This window comes from Mandrillus leucophaeus, unplaced genomic scaffold (assembly GCF_000951045.1).
Source record: "Mandrillus leucophaeus isolate KB7577 unplaced genomic scaffold, Mleu.le_1.0 Scaffold123, whole genome shotgun sequence".
NCBI classification, from domain to species: domain Eukaryota; kingdom Metazoa; phylum Chordata; class Mammalia; order Primates; family Cercopithecidae; genus Mandrillus; species Mandrillus leucophaeus.
Genome location: NW_012100654.1, coordinates 4,735,841 through 4,750,966, shown reverse-complemented (window position 1 = coordinate 4,750,966; position 15,126 = coordinate 4,735,841). Strand labels below are relative to the sequence as shown.

The 15,126-nt window shown below is 39.8% G+C and overlaps 1 protein-coding gene across 1 annotated transcript in view; it reads right to left on the bottom strand.

Moving 5' to 3' along the window:
- The window catches only part of KPNA1 (karyopherin alpha 1 (importin alpha 5)), a 76,906-nt gene that overhangs the window by 7,983 nt on the left and 53,797 nt on the right, over positions 1–15,126 (bottom strand). The window contains exons 9-11 of the mRNA XM_011971570.1: positions 11,644–11,722; positions 6,821–6,946; positions 4,351–4,478 (exon numbers count right to left, since the gene is read on the bottom strand). Of these exons, the coding sequence (XP_011826960.1) occupies positions 4,351–4,478; positions 6,821–6,946; positions 11,644–11,722 (333 nt within the window). The remainder of the gene's footprint in view (positions 1–4,350; positions 4,479–6,820; positions 6,947–11,643; positions 11,723–15,126) is intronic.

The window sequence follows — 15,126 nt, the reverse complement described above, 5'->3', positions numbered from 1 at the left end:
AAAAAAAAAAAAAAAAAAAAAAATTAGCTGGGCATGGTGGTGGGCATCTGTAATCCCAGCTACTCAGTAGGCTGAGGCAGGAGAATCGCTTCAAACTGGAAGGCGGAGGTTGCAGTGAGTCAAGATCGTGCCACTGAACTCCAGCCTGGGAGAAAGAGCGAAACTCTGTCTCAAAAAAAAAAAGACAATATCTCATTTACATCAGCATCAAAAAAGTGTAAATCTAATAAAATATGTAAAACAGGGTATATATGAGGAAAACTACAAAATTGATGATCTAAAAAAAAAAAATGGAGAAATATTCCATGCTCATGGACAAGACAACTCAATATTGTTAAGATGGCAATTCTTCCCAACTTGATCTACGGATTCAATGTGATACTCCCAGACAAAAATCCCAACAATAGATACCCACAAACTGATTCTAAAGTTTATATGGGAAGGCAAAAGGCCCAGAATAGTCAATACAATACTGAAGAACAAAGTTGGAGGAACGACATTATCAGCTTACTATAATCTAATCAAGACAGTGTGGTATTGGTGAAAGGACAAACAAAAAAACCAATGGAACAAAATAGAGGGCCCAGACATTCACAATACTTGAATGTTTGTTCCCCTGATGGTATCCTAGATGCCATTTAGCTTTCTTTTCTTCTCTTTTCTCTTCCCTATCTCCCTCCCTCCTTCCTTCCTCTCTTTTCTTTTGTTTCTTTTCCTTCCTTCCTCCCTCCCTCCCTCTCTTTCTCTTTCTCTCTCTCTCTCTCTCTCTTTCTTTCTTGTATATCTGACTGGGTTATTTCAAAAGACCTATCTTTAAGTTTAATAATTCTTTCTTCTGCGTGATCTAATACACTGCTGAAGGTCTCAACTGTATTTTTACTTCACTCATTAAATTCTTTAGTGCTGGGTATTCTTTTGTATGTTATTATTGCTTTTTAAATTGTGTGGTGGTAGGATGGTAGGAGATGCTCATAACAACTTTTGTTTTGTAAATATGTATTCTTTGATTTAACCCACCACCACTACTACTACCATCATTCACGGATTCACCAAAAGTTGGGTAATAATTATACTTGTTTTTATTAATCTTTCTTACATTTATGTATAGCTCACATCTGTTTCAATGTTTAATATTAGAAGGTTTGGGGGTCTATATTTTGAAGGTTGGTGATGTTTCCTTGACCAGAAATATCATGTAGTAACTCAACTGATTTATATTAATTAGCCTATGGTAAAATTGGTTTTGATATACAATGTTTCTCTTAAAGTTTCCTGGAACCTATCAATGATATTAAGTGAGGACTTCCTATACTGTACTAGCAGAGTGTGTGTGTGTGTGTGTGTGGTTTCTCAGATAAACTGCAAATTCATGCACGCACACACAAAAAAAGAATAGAAGGCCCAGAAACACACCCACACAAAAACAGTCAACTGATCTTTAACAGAAAAGCAAAGGCAATTTAGTGGACAAGGGATTCCACCTTTTCAACAGTGCTAAAACAACTGAACATCCATACAGAAAAATAATGAACCTAGACACAGGCCTTACTGTGTGTTACTCATGAGGTTAGACAGGCCAAGTCTTCCCAATACCCAAGACTGAGGCTTTCATCCCAGTATTCACCAATCAATTACTTAATCATCCTTGTGAAAGAATGACCTATAGCAAGACTGACCTGCCACCTCCAAAAACACTGCATTCTCTCACTTTTCCTCATGCTATTCTCCCCTCCAAAATTGCCAAATGTATAGTTTCACTTCTTTGACGAATCTTTCTCTAATTTCAGTTAATAATCCTTATCTCTCATTAAGAACATGTGTTATATATGTATTAACATTTGATTATATTCACCCTAAAATTCTAGGTATTTCCTAAAACATTCTTTTGAGACAGAGTCATTCTGTCTCCCAGGGTGGAATGCAGTGGCACAATCTTGTCTCACTGCAACCAACGTCTGCCTCCTCTCATTTCAGCCTCCCAAGTACCTGAAACTACAGGAGAACACCAACACGCCCAGCTAATTTTTGTAGAGACAGGGTTTCTCTATGTTGGCTAGGCTGACCTAGCCTAGGTCTCTAACTCCTGACCTCAAGTGCCTTGTCCTCCCAAAGTGCTGAAATTACAGATGAGAGCCACCACGCCCGGCCAAGATATTTCCTAAAATATTCTAATTGTTTCTTGCATCCAAATCTGGTATCTGCAACAAGAGTAAGGAGAAGCCAGATAGATGTCTTTTATAAGTGATAAGGTCAGTTTGCTTTTGTAATTTGGACTGTAATATTTTTGTGACATTCTTTCAAGATAACTCTTCTTGTGGGGAAGAAGAAACTGCTAGGAGAATGATAATTTTATTATAAACAGCTATGCTGAATTTTACAAAGGGACAGTAGCAATTCTATGCCTCTCTAACAGAGCAAAATACTCCCGAATACTTTCTCATGAAAGATGGCCTAATAAAATATATATGTTTATGGTTTATTTCTTCTTCTTTTTTTTTTTTTTGAAGCGGAATGTCACTCTGTCGCCCAGGCTGGAGTGCAGTGGCATGATCTCAGCTCACTGCAACCTCTGCCTTCCAGATTCAAGAGATTCTCCAGTCTCAGCCCCCCAAGTAGCTGGGATTACGGGCGCATGCCACCACACCTGGCTGATTTTTGTACTTTTAGTAGAGACAGGGTTTCACCATGTTGGCCAGGCTGGTCTCAAACTCCTGACCTTGTGATCCACCTGCCTTGGCCTCCCAAAGTGGTGGGATTACAGGCATGAGCCACTGCACCCAGCCTGATTTATTTTGATTAAGAAAATATATTTACTATAAAATATAGAGATAATAATTATAAATGTGAATTTGAACATAAAGCTTATTCAAATAACTATAGTACTTCATTATTTTTGCCATCTGGTGACAGCATAATTAAAATCATGGTACCCTAGAACCAGAATTTTGGAGGTTGGAAAAAACCTACAAGACAAATGCGCTATGTGTCTCCCTGAAATAACCTGCCCATGATGAACTTTACCAAAATAGCTACTGCATATGTTAATTTGTTTGTAATTTTATTATTTCAGGTACATATTTCTTATTTTCTCTACCTGATCAATTTCTGTACTTTGTTACGACTAATTTTATTTTTTAATTCCAAACAGAATACTCAAAACTAGCATCTGATGAATGCCTACATTCAGTCCACAAAGCAACAATATAAGTAGCAGCTATGTTTGTCTGACATTACATATGAGTAAGGAGTTAATGCTTTAGCACTCATTTGAAACCATCTTTCCCTAATTTTGGATTCCCCATAAAGAAAGTTAAGAAAGGCTGGGTCTAGGCTCCATTTTTCTCTTCATCATTACTTTTTTCCCTGTCTGAAATACTAGATGTCCTGAATTTTGCATTTAATTATATGATGCTCCTTTGAAGAACTGATTCCCATCCATATTTATGTTTTCTTCCACTCATTAAGCTTATAAGCTGCTCATTGGGCATGATGGCTCACACCTGTAATCCCAGCACTTTGGGAGGCCGAGACGGGTAGATTGCCTGAACTCAGGAATTCAAGATAAGTCTGGCCAACAGGGCAAAACTCTGTCTCTACTAAAAGTACAAAAATTAGCTGGGTGTGGTGGTGCACACCTGTAATCCCAGCTACTAGGGAGGCTGAAGCAGGAGAATCGCTTGAACCCGGGAGGTGGAGGTTGGAGTGAGCCGAGATTGTGCCACTGCACTCCAGCCTGGGCGACAGAGAGAGATTACATCTCAATCAATCAACCAACCACTAAGCTGCTACCAAGGGACCCATTTAAGTCTTGAGCTGCTACAGTTCTCTCCCTTTAACAAATGAATACCATAGTACTTTAGAAGATACCTGCCTCTACGAAATTTGGCACTTTATTCTTAGACATACCACTCTTTCAATTCTGATCCAATTCTACTATTAAGACATCTAAACTAATAAGGGCAAGAGTAAGTTATTAAACTTGGGCTCTAGGTTCTACAAGTAACCTATACTACTCAAGATATTTCTAACAAGTAGCTCCAGAGCAGGTTGAAGCGAGGATTTCCATTGCCTCAAGCCTCAACTATGCCTTACTTCTTATATCCCAGGATTACTTTTCAGCAAAAAGAAATGGGAGAGATATAAAGAATTAAATATACATCTAATTATGACACCAAGGACAATTTCCTAAGGACTGGAAAGAGACATTCTTACTTAATAAGATCATCTCTCACTTACCTTTCCCCTCAAATGCAGATAATCTTTGACTCTAGGTAACATGTGGGAGGTTAGAAAGTGATAGACACAATAATTTTTCTTTAACTTACAATATGCTGCCTGATTGGTACTTACTTGATCTGTTCAGCTGATCCTCCAGAAGTTGCATTTGTGATGGCCCAAGCTGCTTCTTTTCTTGTCCGAAATTCAGCAGTTTGTAAAATACTAATGAGGGCTGGGAAAATGTTGGCATCTATCACAGTCTAAAATTAAAAAAAAACTTAAATGGAAAAACCTGTAAGATTTATAAAAATATTCATGATACTAATTATAACTTCTAAGCTAGTTTGACTATTAACACACCTTCTCCTGTCAGAAATAAATGGGAAAGAGTTACATCATTATCTGCCCCCCTTTTTTTTGTGAGATAGAGTCTCACTCTGTTGCCCAGGCTGGAGTGCAGTGGTTCTCAGCTCACTGCAGCTTCCACCTCCTCGGTTCAAGTGATTCTCCTGCCTCAGCCTCCCGGGTAGCTGGGACTACAGGCACACAACACCAAGCCCGGCAAATTATTGTATTTTTAGTAGAGAAGGGTCTTCACCATGTTGGCCAGGCTGGCCTTGAACTCCTGACCTCAGGTGATCCGCCCACCTCGGCCTCCCAAAGTGCAGGGATTACAGGTGTGAGCCACCATGCCCGGCCTATCCCTAACCTTTATGGTACTTGGTATCACTGAAAACACCTTCCCTGGAGTTTGTGATCTTATAATCTCCTATTTTCTCTGAATTCTTTTCTCTTTTATTGTCCTCTTTTGTTCCGCCCATAGTAACAAATTTTAAAGAGTTCAATTTTCTGCTCCTCTGCTATTCCATTCTCACATAGCATGTAAACTTGCATGTGCGTGCGAAAACTCTCTAGTCCTCACTTCTCACTGGAGCATCAGCCCAGGGTAGCCAGCAGTTTACATTAGGTCTGCCAGTCACCTCAAACACATCATCTGCCCGCTATATCAAGTTTCCTTTTAAGCCTCTCTAGTTCACAAAGGCTATTAATTTACGTTCTCAATTTTTAAAATCCTGAGTCCCATCTTTTTCCTTTCCTTTGGCATTGCCATGCTATTCCAAGCCACCACCTCCCAGATTACCAAAAATAAGCCTTACAGTTGGATGGAGTACTTTTACTCAATCCCATTCATGTACTAACACTAAAGTAGCCTTCCCAAAATTACTTTCTCCCGGTTTCTCTCTGGCTCAAGTACCTAACATAGGTTTATATCATTTCCTACGTTAAGAAACTGAGAAGTTCTGCATAAAAAAGCCTGGTGGTGACAGGCAATCAAATACAGATGAAATCACTTCATGTGAATGTTACAGATTGTTATAGCTATTAATCTCAGTTCCTAATTCAGCATTTTGGGGACAAACTGCTTTCCTGGTCAAAAACTCTTATTATACCTGTGAAGGACTTCAACAAAGTTTGACAAAGTTGATGAATGGAAAGACACCTAATCCTGGTCCTGTCATTTTACTAGAGTTGCTCTTGAGCAAACCATTTTAATTCCATGAGCTGCTTCATCTTTTTATTCAAATTTTATTTTTATTGACAAATAGTAATTGTATATATTTTTGGGATACAATGTAATGGATGCTTCAATGCACACACACAAACACACACACACACACTATTGTGATAAATGAAAAACTTGGATTAGATGACCTCTCTGTTTCCATTCATCTCCAAGGCCTTCTATGTCTGTGTTGTCTCTTTTCCTACCCATTGTTCCCATCCTTGATCACTGCCCAGGCTGAACACTTTGGCCCACTGCTTGTTGTCCACTTGAGTTACTCTCCCACCAATACAAAGACAAAAAGTAAAAACCAAGTAACTATTTAAAGAAAAATGGGTATCCAAAAATTCATGAAAATTTGAGGCAATCTACTACATGGATCCACTGGAAAAATAAGTATCTTACTTGGAAAGAGTAAAGCCAATTGTGTTCAGCATAAAGCCCATCAAAACATTTTGAAAATACAAGACACTATTTCTTGGATCTTGGTGATACATCAAATATGAAAGACAACAGGAAAAATGAAGGCTTAATTTCAAAAGACTTAACATCTATAAGCTAGGATAAAGTAAAAAGCTGACTAGGAAGTAAGACAACAACACTGAAAGTTAGGGGTCTTCAAAGCAATTATGAAAACAATATACGTTTTGTTTTATTCTGTATTGAGATGGAGTCTTGCTCTGTCACCCAGGATGGAGTACAGTGGCACAATCTCGGTTCACTACCAGCTCTACCTCCCGGGTTAAAGTGATTCTCCTCCCACAGCCTCCCACATAGCCGGGACTACAGGCACCTGCCACCACGACTGGCTAATTTTTTGTATTTTTAGTAGAGACAAGGTTTCATCATGTTGACCAGGATGGTCTCGAACTCCTGACCTCAAGTGATCCACGGGCCTCAGCCTCCCAGAGTGCTGGGATTACAGGCAGGAGCCACTACACCCAGCCGAAAACAATATATGTTTTAAAGGGTGACTGAGAAAAAAACCTTACTTTTCAATAAAAATACTGAAAGAAAAGTTAGGTCCTATGAGGTTACCTGGATCTGTGCCCTATTTCCAGCTGTAATATTAGATATCGTCCAACATGCTTCCTTTTTGATAGATTCCTTTGGGCTACTCAGCAAATGCAATAAACTCTGCAGAGCTGAGCAATTCAGAATTACCTAAAAGAAAAAGTTTGAAAATTTTACTTATTGTATTGTTCTAAATATAAATGTTTAACTTAAAGAACAGATTTTATGAAAGATATAACATCTCCCCTTGAAATTTTATAAACAAGTAACTTTATACAGGTAAAAAAAAAAGTATTCACTGTTAATAAGAATTAGTTTCTAAGATTATCAATCCAGTTTCATTGTACACATTCACAACGGCTAAATTGTACTTAGTAACCGCAATAGCATTACTCATTCACCTTCCCATCCCAACAGCGTAAGTCTTCTGAATGGATAAATAAATATATCAAGTGGCCAGAAAAGTCAGGAGTCTCAGATTTGTAGGTCCTCTGATGACACACTACTTGGTAGTCAATGAACGAATACGTACTTAATGAGGTATATCAGGTGCTTCATAGGATACAAAGATAAAAAAGATATGACCTCAGCTATCAGTTTATAAAGGTGAAGGAGGTAACACAAATACACATGGAGAAGGAGACTTACTCTACTAGAAACAAAAATTAAAAAAGTGTGATTAAGATAGTATATGGCAGGTTTAAGAATTAATCACTAAACAAAGAGAATAGAGATCTATTCTAAAAACAAATGCAGCTATGTATAAAGTTTATAATAAAAATTAACCCTTTCTCCCAATGACTGGTGGCCTTGACAGAACTGGAAAAAGCTAAATAGATTAAAAACAATTTTTTCAAAATCAGTTCTTAACACTGATATGGTTTGGATCTGTGTCCCCACCCAAATCATATGTCAAATTGTAATCCCCAAGGTTGGAGTGGGGCCTAGTGGGAGGTGACTGGATCATGGGGTGGATCCTCCAAGAATGGTTAGCCATGGTTCTGTTCTAGTATGGAGCACCTTTCCCTACTCCTTGCTCCTGCTCAGGTCACGTAAGACATGCCTGCTTTCTCTTCACCTTCCGCCATGACTTTAGGTTTCCTGAGACCTCCCCAGAAGCAGAAGCTACTATACATGTTATGTATGGCCTGCAGAAACATGAGCCAATTAAACCTCTTTTCTTTATAAACTACTCAGTCTTAGGTATTTCTTTTTCTTTTTTTTGAGACAGTTTCACGCTTGCTGGCCAGGCTGGAATGCAATGGCATCATCTCTGCTCACCACAACCTCCGCCACCTAGGTTCAAGTAATTGTCCTGCCTCAGCCTCCCAAGTAGCTGGAATTACAGGCACGCACCACCATGCCCAGCTAATTTTGTATTTTCAGTAGAGACGGCGTTTCTCCATGTTGGTAAGGCTGGTCTTGAACTCTCGACCTCATGTGATCCACCTACCTCGGCCTCCCAAAGTGCTGGGATTACAGGCGGGAGCCACCGCACTCGGCCAGGTATTTATAGCAGTGAAATAACAGACTAATAAAAACCCTAAGTTGCCAAAATAAACTTGCAGCTACTTAAGAGTAAATATTTTTAAAAGGAATCATAAAGCAGAATATTAGAAAATAGCTGATTTGGGGATGGTAAAAGACTGAGCATAAAAATAAATTATAGGAGAAAACAAAAATTTCATGAAACAAATGTTTTCTTGTCAAAAATCATAAAAGATTTTAAAAATGTACACCATCCAATGTGAAAAATATTTGCAACAAATGACAGGGTTGCTATCTTCCTTTTGTAAACTGAAAAGAGAAACTAAAATTTCAATAGAAAATTATCTCATAAGTAATGAAAGAAATGCAAATTAAAATCAAGTCTTTTATGCCTATTAAATAGGCAACAGGATTTCATTAGCAAAAAGGAGGACTGACACTGCACATAAGAAATGAAAAAATGCAGAGACAAGCTATTACAAAGTATCATAAGAACAGACTACTGCAGCTATTTTCATTTTAAGAAACAGTATGGTTCTATCACTAAGGCTGGAGTGTGGTGGCATGATCATAGCTCATTGCAACCTCAAACTCCTGGGCGCAAGCAATCCTCCTACCTCAGTCTCCTGAGTAGAGTAGGTAGGACTACAGTTACATGCCATCATGCTCAGCTAATTAAAAAAAAATGTTTTTAGAGATGGGGTCTTGCTATATTGCACAGGCTGGTTTGGAACTCCTGGGCTCAGGCAATTCTCTCACCTCAGCCTCTCAAAATGCTAGGAATACAAGCATGAGCCAGCATACCTGGCCATGATGAGGCTAATTAAGAAAGAGTTCTATGCCCCAAAAATAATAGGCTAGAAAGAAGAATGAGACTAAAATCTTACGGAGAAATTCCTTTGAATCTTTTCAAGGTTCTTTATCTTACAGGCACTAAAGCAGCTTACTGTTTCTAAAAGAAGATAATGTAAATAACATTATTTCAGGAGAGATTCAGTTGTTATTAGGGGGAATAAACTGAGATGAGTAACTGCTTAGGAGAGTAGGAGGATGGGTAGGTACAGCAACAACCTGTGTGTGTGACAAGGACCAAAAGAACGTAATTTGATGGGGATCTAGTAACAATAAGAATCAAGAAGACCTGGCAACTTGCTATACAAAGTAGAAGGGAAGACGACACCACATGTGACTGCCAAGTTTCATGTGTAGGTAAATAGAATAGTTATATCATTACTTGAAATAGGAAAAATAAAAACTTGGAACTTGCTTTGTGGGGGAAAGAAGACATACTGCGAGACGTATGTGAGATATGCAAAGCAAGCAGAAATATGTAAGAGACTACTGCAGATATAGGACTGAAACGTGAGATAGATCGGAACTAGACATATAGATTCAGAACTTCGTTCCATTCAATAAATATTCTTTAGGTCCCTATATATTGTGCCAGAAATTATTAGATTTACAGAGGCACAGAAATAAACACTGACATAATCTACCTCTAGAATCTTAAAATCTAGTAATTAGTTACAATACAATGTGATTAGTATTCTGATGGATGAAGAAAAAAGAATAAGTATCTAACTTAAAAGTTTAGGGTCAAACAGGCATTCTCAGAGAAAACAATGATAATACCAAGAATTCAAGAACAAGAAAACATTAGGAGTAGAGAATATGGATATGTGTGAGGTGGCAGTCAGAGCAAGCGGTAGCAGTGAAGGCATATGTTCCAGGCAGAGGGAATAAACCATGTGTTAAAGGTCAGAGCTGAGAGTGGCCACAGCCAATTTAAGGAACAAATATGGCAAAAGCATACAGCATATGGAGGTGGGTGAGGGACAGAAAGATACTGATAGAGTTCAAAAATTCAGAGGGTATAAAAGACACTATAGTTGTTAAAAGTCTCTTTCCCCTTCTTGTATCCCAGCCAACAAATTCCCCTCAAAGACAACCAATATTTTCAGTTTCCTGTATATCCTTCCAGAGAAATTTTATGCAAATATAGTCAAACATGTATTAGTTTCTTCTACTGTTCTCTTCTGAAGTGTCTGAACTAAGCCCTGCAAAGGATGAATAGAGACAGAAAAACAGGACTTAGTAACTGATGAGGGAGGTGGAGGAAAGAATCAAGCTGATTGGTCCAGGTTTCAGGGGAACTGTTGGTGCCATTCACTGATACAGGGGAACATAAGCAGAAGTTCAGATAGTACAAGGGAAAATGAGTTCCCTTGTGTAGAGAATAAATTTAAAGTAAATACATTACAGTTAGAAGACAACTGAGAGAGCAAATCTAATCTCCTTAATTTTAGAGATTAGAAAAGGCATTAAATGTATTGCTGAAAGTCAGAACTGGTGAAGAAAATGCTAAGGCTAAAACTCAATTCCCAATTCTCAATCCATGCACACAAGGGTGATCACTGACATTATAAAAAAGATCTATGAATGAGGCTGAAAGATTGCCCCGTGAATGATGTTCACAAAAGGAGACAAGAGGAAAAGGAGCTTGCTAGGGAGAAATAAGTGGTCACTGAGGCAGAAGAACCAAAAGACTTCAACGTCACAACACAGCTGAGATTTCCGGAAGAAATACAGCTAGAACAATGCACTGTGAATGGTGTGTCTTGATACAGAAGTTGAATGGAGAAGATGGGGACATTAGAAAGTAGGAGGGAAGAATCTTCCTCACACAGGGGACTTACCATGTACAAAAGGAGAAAGCTATCAGAGAAGGTGATATTGAGATGACAAAGACAGAGAAAAGATGCTACGAGAGGATTCCGATGCTCATCAGAACTATTTCAAATAGGAGTGAAGAAAAACAAATGTCTGACCAAAAAATAGTCACTATCATAGGAGAACCCCAAATTACTACAGGCAACAGGTCAAGTCGGAGATACTGAAGGTACTGAGAGTAGATGCCTAAACCAACTTTTTTTTTTTTTGAGTCAGTCTCGCTCTGTTGCCCAGGCTGGAGTGCAGTGGCACGATCTCAGCTCACTGCAACCTCTACCTCCCAGGTTCAAGCGATTCTCCTACCTTAGCCTCCCGAGTAGCTGGAACTACAGGCACGCGCAACCATGACCGGCTAATTTTTTGTATTTTTAATAGAGATAAGGTTTCACCGTGTTGCCCAGGCTGGTGTCGAACTCCTGAGCTCAGGTGATCCGCTCACTTCGGCCTCCCAAAGTGCTGGGATTATGGGGGTGAGCGACTGTGCCTGGCCCAACATTTTTAAACATTAGTGAAACACAGTATGAAGTTTCCCTAACAATATGGAGTAAAATATGATAATAGAAACATGATCATGAAGTTCAATGTACTGTTTTTAAAGGAAAAAAGAAACAGTTACCACTTCTTCATACCTGTGTCTGAATATCATCCCCTGTGACAATGTTTCCCACAGCTCGCAAAGCAGGAGAAACCACTTTATAATCATTATGCCTGCAAAAACAAAAAGTAATGTTATAGCCAACAGTTCTATCCTTAGTTTCATTTCTTTAAGATCAAAATTTAAAAACAAAAAATAGTGATAGAATTTTAGAGCAGAAATGTACCCATGGGGTTAATTAAGGGAACATTTATCATGATGATGGGATGTCTGGTGTTCCCTAGAATAACTGTCTTTCCTCTTATTTTAGTACATTTGGAAAAAACTACCAATCTTTCTGAAGAATCTTTCCCAGCTATTCCATCACCTGGATTTCAAGTTTCCCTCTCTTTCTTTAATATAGGTTTCATTTCCTCTTTACTTGCTCTTGTATGGTTGCTGAGATAATTGAGAGCAACAGTTAACATGTACGCAACATTTTTAAGTTTTATAAATTGTCTTAATTTTCACAGAGGTAAAAGTGACACATCAACAGCTGAACTAACTTGAAAATGCAAGTCAGGAGTCACACTCCAAATACAAAGGTCTTTCAACTAAACCTACTAAACTGCCTTACTGGTCCAAAAACCACTCCACAAAGCCATATGTATATATTTAAAGACAGATATTAAGTCCTTATTTCTAGCTAAGTCAGTCACTATCTTTTGATTTTCCCTAAGGGTCCTATTTTTCCCTCCACTTAAATGAGACTGATCACTCTCTAAAAACTGTGCCAGTTCCTTCAAATTTAAGATGTGATGATTAAAAAGAAATGGCTGGGTTCCATTCCAAGATGGGCAAATAGGAACAGCTCCAGTCTGCAGCTCCCAGCGTGACTGACGCAGAAGATGGGTGATTTCTGCATCTCCAACTGAGGTACCTGATTCATCTCACTGGGACTGGTTGGACAGTGGGTGCAGCCCACAGAGGGCAAGCCGAAGCACGGCAGGGCATCACCTCATCCAGGAAGCACAATGGGTCATGGGATTTTCCTTTCCTAGCCAAGGGAAGCTGTGACAGACTGTACATGGAAAATCAGTACACATCCGCCCAAATACTGTGCTTTTCCCAGTCTTAGCAACTGGCAGACAAGGAGACTGCTCTCCCATGTCTGGTTCAGCGGGTTCCATGCCCACGCAGCCTTGCTCACTGCTAGCGCAGCAGTCGGAGATCGACCTGCGAGGCTGCAGCCTGGTGGGGGTACAGGTGTCTGCCATTGCTGAGGCTTGAGTAGGTAAACAAAGCAGCCAGAAAGCTCCAAATGGGTGGAGCCCACTGCACCACAGCAAGGCCTACTATCTCTCTAGACTCCACCTCTGGGCGCAGGGCATAGGCTGAACAAAAGGCAGCAGACAACTTCTGCAGACTTAAACGTCCCTGTCTGACAGTTCTGAAGTGGTACTCCCAGCATGGTATCTGAGCTCTGAGAATGGACAGACTGCCCCATGTGGCCTATCGGGGGAACCAGCCCCCAGTATTTCAATGTAGGTTCTATTTTCCCTAAGAGTCGGCCGGTCTGAGAAACAGAAAGTACAAAAGACAGAAATTTTACAGATGGGTGTCTGGGGCTGACATCACATGTTGGCAGGTTCCGTGATGCCCCCAAGCGGCAAAACAAGCAAGTTTTTATTAGCGATTTTCAAAGGGGAGGGAGTGTACAAATAGGGTGTGGGTCACAGAGATCACATGCTTCAAAAGGCAATAAAATATCACAGGGAAAATGGGGGCAGAGCAAGATCCCAAGGCCAGGGCGAAATCAGAATTGCGGATGAAGTTTCACGTCCCACTGTGCACACATTGTCATTGAGAAACATCTTAACAGGAAACAGGGTTCGAGATAGACAACTGGTCTGACTAGAATTTGTCAGGCTGGAATTTCCTAACCCTAGCAAGCCTGAGGGCGCTGCAGGAGACCAGGGTGTATTTTATCCCTTATCTTCAACTGCATAATACAGACACTCCCAGAGCAACCATTTTAGAGGCCTCCCCCTGGGACTGCATTTTTTTCCCAGGGCTGTTCATTGCTGAGAAAAAGAATTCAGCGATATTTCTCCTATTCACTTTCGCACGAAGAGAAATATGGCTCAGTTCTGCCCGGCCCCATAGGCAGTCAGACCTTATGCTTATCTCCCTTGTTGCCTGAAAATCGCTGTTATCCTGTTCTTTTAGGATGCCCAGATTTCATACTGTTCAAACACACATTTCACAAACAATTTGTATAGATAATGCAATCATCACAGGGTTCTGAGGTGACATACATACTCAGCTTACGAAGATGACGGGATTAAGAGATTAAAGACAGGCATAGGAAATTATAAGAGTATTAAATGCGGAAGTGATAAATGTCCATGAAATCTTCACAATTTATGTTCAGAGACTACAGTAAAGACAAGCATAAGAAATTATAAAAGTATTAATTTGGGGAACTAATAAATGTCCATGAAATCTTCACAATTTATGTCCTTTGGCCGTGGCTTCAGCTGGTCCCTCCGTTCAGGTCCCTGATTTCCTGCAACAGTAGCCTAACTGGGAGACACCACTCAGTAGGAACTGAGAGACACTTCATACAGGCGAGTGCCCCTCTGGGATGAAGCTTTCAGAGGAAATAACAGGCAGCAATATTTGCTGTTCTGCAATATTTGCTGTTCTGTGGCCTCTGCTGGTGATACCCACGAAAACAGGGTCTGGAGTGGACCTCCAGCAAACTCCAACAGACCTGCAGCTGAGGGACCTGACTGTTAGAAGGAAAACTAATAAACAGAAAGGAATAGCATCAACATCAACAAAAAGGACGTCCGCACCAAGACCTCACCTGTAGGTCACCAACATCAAAGACCAAAGGTAGATATAACCACAAAGATGGGGAGAAACTAGAGCAGAAAAGCTGAAAATTCTAAAAAGTAGAGCGCCTCTTCTACAAAGGATCGCAGCTTCTTGCCAGCAACGGAACAAAGCTGGACGGAGAATAACTTTGATGAGTTGACAGAAGTAGGCTTCAGACAGTCGGTAATAACAAACTTCTCCGAGCTAAAGAAGCATGTTCTAACCCATCGCAAGGAAGCTAAAACCCCTGAACAAAGGTTAGATGAATGGCTAACTAGAATACACAGTGTATAGAAGACCTTAAATGACCTGATGGAGCTGAAAACCATGACACAAGAACTTCGTGATGAATGCACAAGCTTCAGTAGCCAATTCGATCAAGTGGAAGAAAGGATATCAGTGACTGAAGATCAAATTAATGAAATAAAGTGTGAAGACAAGATTAGAGAAAAAAGAGTAAAAAGAAATGAACAAAGCCTCCAAGAAAAATGGGACTATGTGAAAAGACCAAATCTATGTTTGACTGGTGAACCTGAAAGTGATGGGAAGAATGGAAACAAGTTGGAAAACACTCTGCAGGATATTATCCAGGAGAACTTCCCCAACCTAGCAAGGCAGGCCAGCATTCAAATTCAGGAAATACAGAGAACACCAC